The following is a 7,703-nucleotide window of genomic DNA, read 5'->3' on the forward strand; positions in this document are numbered from 1 at the left end:
TTGCAACCTATATATTTTGAAGATGAAAAGCTGGCCTTAATAGGTTACACAATTTAACTTAAACCCAAACCAATGTTTATGACTCAAAATACTACATACATAAACAAAAAATTATTTTAGCATTTAATATTACAAACTCCTGCCTGGAGTCTATTGTTGAAATAATGTTATTGGGCAGAAGAGCTCAATGTAACCAGGTTAACAACTCAATGAAGGAAAATTATACAATTTGACATTGTATTAATGAATAAAAAGCTTTTTTTTAATAAGCACACAAGTCTCAAGAGTAAATGAATAGCTCAGACTGTTGTACAACACACAATTTTATTGAATTTCATTCATCGTTGAACCTAAAATAATATAATGAACCAAAGTGTTAAAGACACATGCACTCACTCCTAGAAACACATAATTGCATTTCTCTCTCCCCTTTAAATAAAGCTTTCATTCAGTTTTACATCTCTCATTCCCTGAAGCTGAGAGGTTCAGACAGAGCCTGTTACTCCTGAGAGCAACGTTTATCATGGTTTTAAAACATTTCCCTCATGTTCTTCTAACATTCCCAAAATACAGCACACAGCATTTTGCTTAAAATGATTTTTCTCCAACATACTACTGCTAGTAAAGACAAAGAAAAACATGATGTTGTTGTTGTTTCTTTTCAGAACAGTGGAAATGGTCATTGGTATCATTTGCAAGATTATCTTTTGTGCGTGACTTCTTTTAAAAATGAGTTTGCGGTCATACTACACCTTCACATATACGCAAGAACAATTTATTTATTGCTGGTTTGTTGCTATACTGCATACAAGTCGTCTGGGGTACCTTAACATTGTAAAAAGTAATAAATATGAAACAATACCAGGCTCAAAGAAACTGATTGCACTTAATTTGCTGAGATCCCCAAACCTACACACTAGCCCTGTGATACCTCTCATATTAACTATAGAAGCCGCTACAGGTGATAAGCAATACACAATAAATGAAGTACAAAGAAAAAGAAAAATGACTGTACTGGAGAACAAGTGACAAAAGCACTTAATTCTATAATAAGGCAATCACAGATTGCAAACCTTTGAGGCCTTCCAACCTTTAAATGGACTACATTACACCATTTCAAATGATTCTATGAGTTTACATTAATACAAATAGGCATCCTTGACGTTTTAACTTATGTTCGACTTTTATTTCAAGATGCCACTTCATTTCTCGATAACTAATTTTTCTAGTTTTACTTTTGGTCTGCGTTAGCAACAATGTATGACAAAAATATGATAAATTCAGTCAATATACTACACTAACCAGCCTGCACAAATGTGATTGGCAATCAAACCTCTCTGGTACTCATAATAACACTCAAGGCGGTCAGTCTGTATGGGAGTCTCGCAGTGCTGCAGGTTTTTTTCCAAAAATTAAACTACAACAAATCCTATATATACAGTACACAGACCTCTTTGGATATTTTGCACAGTCTTGATTTTTTTTTTCCCTTTGATTTCTCTTTCGGTTCTCCAGCACAAAGTAAAACACAAAAAAATGTGCACTTCCACACCACCTTTTTTTCCCTAGTCTTAAACATAGGACCAGCACACACACTCATTTGTATACACAAAGTTTCACTAAGCTATGATTTTGTACAGTCCTATATTGGCAGTCCAGCAACCTGGTAATAAGGAGACTGACGTTACCAGTAACACTACTGCAAGGAACTGTAACAATGACGACGCTGATGGTAGTAATGAATGCCAGGGGTGTTCGAAGGTGCTGTTCATGGCACACCGGGCCATCTCAGACCAACCCGCTCTTTTGTTTTCTTGTATCATTATAAAGAGGAGCAAAATTAAGAGCAGAAGTTACACTTGGACAGAAACCAGGGACACCCAATATAGTCTCAGTTTGCACGCCCTCTTTTTTGGCACTCTTCAGGAGCTCATTTCATGACCTCTGACACCCGCTTAGTCATTATGAGGCTTCTCAGTCGAGCCCTGTGGAAAAACAGACAGTCCATTAGTAAAGAAAATAGTGTTTGCATTACCAAATAAAACAGCTTGATTTGCATTATCTCCCTAATTCCCATAGAATATAGGGCATAAACTGTACTAGAGTGCAATACATGAAGCAATTGAATTAATATATTTAAATTCAAAATTGGTTGTCACAAAGCTGAACCTGGTCCAGTTAAAGCTCACTTGGCCCCTCAAAATTGTTACTATAATTAGTATGCACTATATATGACAAACACAAATTATACAAGGCTTGTGTGGATGGGGGAGTCCTGTAAAATATGATAGCCTCTCATAGGTCAACACTCTCTCACATGCCTCACCATGGGCAGCTGGCTAGCCTCCCAAGAAGACTAAAGATTGCTATATTTAATCATCCAAACTAGGGGTGTGCATGAATATTCGATCTGTAATTATTATTTGAAAACGGACGGAACGCATTTTCTCTGCACCCGGCCTTATCAGACTGAGGAGCCAACTTTAACCTAGCATGTGAATATTCTTTTTTTCCTCAACATGAACATGTGAAACAAACAGGATAACAATATGTCGACTCGAGTGTATATGTAGGCTACGTTCTGCATGAAAACTGGAGCAGTCGGCATTATTAGAGTTTTTCCCTTTCGCTCTGCTTCATCTTAAATGCTTTTGTTTTGTATATTTTTTGTATACACACTGTTTAATGTTTTCAACTAAAACAAAATCTCGAGATAAAATGTAAGCTTGTTGTGTATATTTGCTAATCAGAAGCTTGTTAAGAAATGGTGACAAACGTAATGATTAAAAAAATAACGTCTTTCTCGTTAATCCAAACAATGTATAGTGCAAATTGTTTAATGGTAATCAATGCTGTACTTCAAATCTTCACAAAAGTTTCAGTGGTCTGTTAGTACTAATACATACAAATTTTAATTGGTAAGAGTTATATTTAGAAATAGTCAGTTGAAGACATCGCTTCCAAATAGAGATTCACAGAGGTCCTGGTTTAGTATTCAGGGGTCCTGGTTTAGTATTCAGGTTGGCTACATCTAGTATGGGAAGTCCATTGAATCTCTCAACTGGCCATTTCATAAAGAAAGTTGAGAAAAATACTAGCAGAGCACTAATCCCAATTGGTCAAGCAAAATCAGCTGGTGCCAACTCGAAAACAAAAAACACCAAGTAACAACATGTAGAATGCACCACTTGGAGCCAGTAAAGCACTTTGACCATTAGCATGAAAAACAAGGAGCGTAATCTGCTTTCACGCCCTTATTGAGAAAGAACGAGGTTACGTCAGCAAGACAAAGAGGCACAGCTGACTGAGAAGGCTTGGATGGGATGGCACAAACATGCCTCAGACTACAATCAGCAACTAATTAAGATGTCCAGGCATGACGTATCAGCCCAGGCACGTGATAGTGAGGGTGTCAACAGCAATGGAAACTTAAACTGATCACTCTAAAGGAATGTACTTGATAGATTTTTACACATTTGACCTTACACATTACTAATTAATTTATGAGTGTTGTAAGAGAATGAAGTACAGTCTAAATCCCTAGTTTTTCCTGAGATCAGGTACATTTTCAAATCAAACTTTTTTTTGGTTCTCTAACACAACATCTATAAAAGTTACAAGGAAAACTGCCAACCACTTTTCAGCTAACTCATGGGTCCACAAAGAAATTCCATTTGCATAAAGTTCTGATCTTCATCAAATACAGTAACCAAAGCTAAAGTTTGTCATTGTGCTGCCTTTTATAAATGAAAAACTTGGATCCCAACTACGTCTGAATCAGTTTGTGAAATCACAGACATCGTTTGTTAACAACTATCTTAAATGTTGTTTACAAAACTAATCCTGTCTGAATAATGCTTAAGGTTGTATGTTAAATTGTAAACATTTAAATTGTTGTGTGTAATAACCTGGGTCTGAGTCTGGTTTGGTTCCTAAATCATTCAAGTTTGTTATTATGAGAAGAACGAAGCATTTACACTGAACGCTGTGAATAGCTAAACCATTCCAGGATACAGTTTCACTTTTGCTTATGTGGGTGTGCCCCATTTTAAGTTTCATTTCTGAACCACTGGCCTAGTGCAAAGCACTCCAGGAAACTAAAGACAATACTTGAGTAATTTAACAGAGTTACGGTACAGGAATGATTTCATGGAATATGAAAGACAGGAAAAAAAGGGTTGAAGCAGAAAATATGAGGAAATGTTTCTCACCATAGCTAGCTGTCGGCCGATATTTCCTACTGTCACTCCACCAGAGAAGAATATACAAGGCAGCCACGAACGTACATACAAGAAGTCTGGAGACGTATACCTGAGAAACAAAGAATAAAGCTCTGAAACAACTAGCTAATAACCTTTAACAACTGTTAAATCCAAGCTATTGGGGAAAAAAAAATTACATTCAGACCAAAGCACTTACAAAAATATCATATCTGATGACTGAAAATGTTCTACAACTGCAGATCTAAGTATGGAAGCGAGTCTGTAACTCAGCCGTTACTTGGTAACAGATGACACAATGTTTTCCACTGCATGTGTGTCAGTCATAACTTACTGGTAGATGCCATTGTAGACCAGCAGCTGAGCAATGAGAGTGGCTAGAAGAGCAGTGGTCAGCCCTAAACCAAAGCCACTCCTGGAACGGTCAAACGTCCACCACAGGCCCAAAGACAGGGCAGCCAGAGTTAATGAAAGCTGCACATTATTGGCAAAGTCCAGTTTCTGTGAGGTACTTTGACTTAAGGAAATAATTAGTTAGTTCTAGTTGAGCACTTTCCTTGGATAAATGTTAACAAATGTTTTGAGACTTCATGTGATGTTAAAGTGCTCGCTGGTATTTGAAGAAATCTATTATCTTGCTGTAAGAACAGTAATAATACATATCTTTTTGACTGGAATACAGTACACCACTTTTCCATAGATTTTTTTTTGTGTGTGTTCAGAACTAAACGAAACTTGCAAGCCTGGTGTGTGATCATCAGTTGTTTAGTGTATAATGCCAGGTTTTTCCTCATTAACAAATCGTTAGCCTCATAGCATAATTGCCCAAGTCATATTTTTTAAAAAATGACTTAGGCAATTATGCTATGAGGCTAACGAAATTAAAATGACGGCAGGTGTATGATGCAGAGTGTTTTAAAACCTGTTTCAAAATCAGATTTTAAAAGTGGTGTGGTATATTCCAGCCTTAAAACACAAATCTCAAAAACAGTTTAAACGATTTAATTTCCCACAATGGCTACAATTTCATGAGTGGCACTGGTAAGGATACGGCACTGGCGTGATTGATGCCCACAAAAACAGCAATGCAGCGCATCACACTTGCCCACTCCCGTTTAAACTTGTGTGGCTCTCCGAGATGGCGATCCAAACAGGGGTACAACAGACCAACCACAGCTGCGGAAAGAGAAAACGTAGTTCTTTAAATAACACTAATTCTCAAACAATGTGTGGAAGAGAGAGAGAGAGAAAAAAGAAAATAACATTTAATGTCTGAATCTAATTTTAAAGTTAATTATGTTCAAATTAAATTTGTTTGACCAAATGTTTAATAAATAAATAGACAACATTAGTTTTAGACATCCATTGAGTCACATTAAGTGTAAGTTCACAAAAAGTACTACTGAAAAGAATGTAGACTGTGAATGTGTCCACATCACCACTATGTGGACTGTGAGGAATGCAGGAGGCGGAGTCGTTATTAATTTATGTTGCACACGACTTCCGTGTTTCTCTTCTCGGCTAAGTGGCATGTTCGGCGTACCAGCCAATGGCGTGCCTCCCTCGCAGCTCACCCGTTTTGAGCGCAGCCAATGAAAAAGCGGCACCCCAAGAATGAACCCGAATGCCCGGCTGTTTCCAGGGCAGTGCTTACCGATAGCGACAAAGCCCAATGTCAACAAAACTGCTCTCAACCACCAGTCTAGGGACTCTTACGTAATGTAAACACGCTATCAAAAGGTCCACAGCAAGCAGACCGTATCTGTCTTATCGACACATACAAAACAGTGTATTCCGAGCCCTCCCGTTACTGACTTACCAGCAGCTGTGCCGCAGCAGAGGGGAATCCACCAAGCGGAAGAAAACAGCGTGTCCAGCACTTCTTCTGGGAACAATGTAACGTTTCTCTGGATCTGTAGCAAGTTTAACACCAAGGCAAGAACTACTCCAACGATAAACAATACAAGCCCCCGTCGAATTAAATTAGCGGACTGGAGGCTGTGCAGAGAGCCGTATGCGTGGCTCAGCACTGAGGTTATGATGGACATCATTTCACCCGTTTTACAAACAATCCAGCTGGCGCTTGACAGGTCCTTCGTCTTTACACTGGTTGAACAGGAGCAGCTCCAACAGTGATCCTCTAGTCTTGGCATTTGGCACTGTGAGAATCAAAAACGTAATGCATGAGGAAAAAAAACGCTTAAAGAAACGTTGTAATAATGTTGAAAGCCAAGCTGTTGCGCTACAAATACTTAAAGTCTTAAAGACAAACTGTTATAACGTTAAGTGAGTTAGGGGAAGTATAGGCTATGAAAACCCACCTTGATCCTTAGGCAGTATCCTCGTCTGCAACGCGACTGTGTTTTAAAACTATTTTGCAAACAAAAGATGGTTTCAGATGTGTTGTTTGGTCATCTCCACGAAACGCTGCTGCCCTTTTTCTTTCCACAGTACAATACTGCCGCACGCGCGCTTCCTCTGCAGAAAACAAGCGCGGTCATGTCTGGTGAGTCGCGCTGGCCAATCAGAGAACGGCGGGCCATATGACGCGAACGCACGCCACCTCCCTCTCACGGACACGCGTTGTTGATGTTCACGTCCCGTCAGCTGTTCGTTCGCTGGAATGTGTGTGTGGACTGACGTGATGACGAAAAAGAGTTATGCAAAGTTTTAAACTTCTGGATTGCTAAATGGTTTAATGATCTTACTTGGCCAAATCCTTTTCAATGAACAATACAGCACTGATTAGAGATTTTCTTGTTTTTCAATTTTAAGCGTGTACGGAGTCCCTAAAGGGACATGGTGAAGAAAAAAATAGATGGGAGGGAAAATAAGTCAATGCTTGTGCGTTCTCTCGCAAATGTTTTGCGTTACTCGAGAAACTTTGATTTTGCTTGCAAAAAACACAAAAGTTTTTGCAAGTGAACGCAAAGTTTCTCAGGGTAGCCTAACGCAAAACGAGGAACGCAAAAGCATTGACTTATTATTTTCCCTCCCATCTCATTTTTATTTTCCACCACCAAGTCCATACTACATGTTTGAGCTAAAACAAAACTGCCTGTTGGGGAAATTAAGTTGTACAGGCTAATCTCTTTAGCGGAGCGACAAGAAAGCATTATGTGAATCTAAACACTTCTTGTGAACGAACAGGCCCTGTGAGCGCTTCAGATGATAAGGATGTGTTGGTTATACGTGACAGTGTGCAGTACGTGATGCGTGTGTTGGACAGTGGCCATGAGACTGAAAGGAGGGAATCGGGTCATGATGCTCAGTGGGCTGTTCCCCCATAGTAAATAAGCTTGTGTACACATAGTACATTTATTGATTCAGAACAGAGCAGAGTTCAAACTCTCACCTGAGTGGAACCACTACTCACTAGATAGATGGGTCAGATGTTTGCCCTTTGTCAAGAGCAACCGTCAACAACTAAATTCTCAATGTGGCGTATCGTTCATGCGAGGACATGTGATTGCATAACTTTGC

At 39.0% G+C, this 7,703-nt stretch overlaps 1 protein-coding gene across 1 annotated transcript; it reads right to left on the reverse strand.

The window, feature by feature from the left end:
- Positions 1–307: 307 nt before the first annotated feature.
- Positions 308–6,735, reverse strand: insig1 (insulin induced gene 1). The gene is made up of 6 exons (XM_084108294.1): positions 6,542–6,735; positions 6,040–6,379; positions 5,272–5,396; positions 4,555–4,721; positions 4,212–4,311; positions 308–1,985 (listed from the first exon to the last, which is right to left on the reverse strand). The coding sequence occupies exons 2-6, from the start codon at positions 6,371–6,373 to the stop codon at positions 1,956–1,958; spliced, it is 756 nt and encodes a 251-aa protein (XP_083964420.1). The 5' UTR covers positions 6,374–6,379; positions 6,542–6,735; the 3' UTR covers positions 308–1,955.
- Positions 6,736–7,703: the final 968 nt, after the last annotated feature.

Source organism: Abramis brama (genome assembly GCF_963993115.1).
Source record: "Abramis brama genome assembly, chromosome: 3".
Taxonomy (NCBI): Eukaryota; Metazoa; Chordata; class Actinopteri; order Cypriniformes; family Leuciscidae; genus Abramis; species Abramis brama.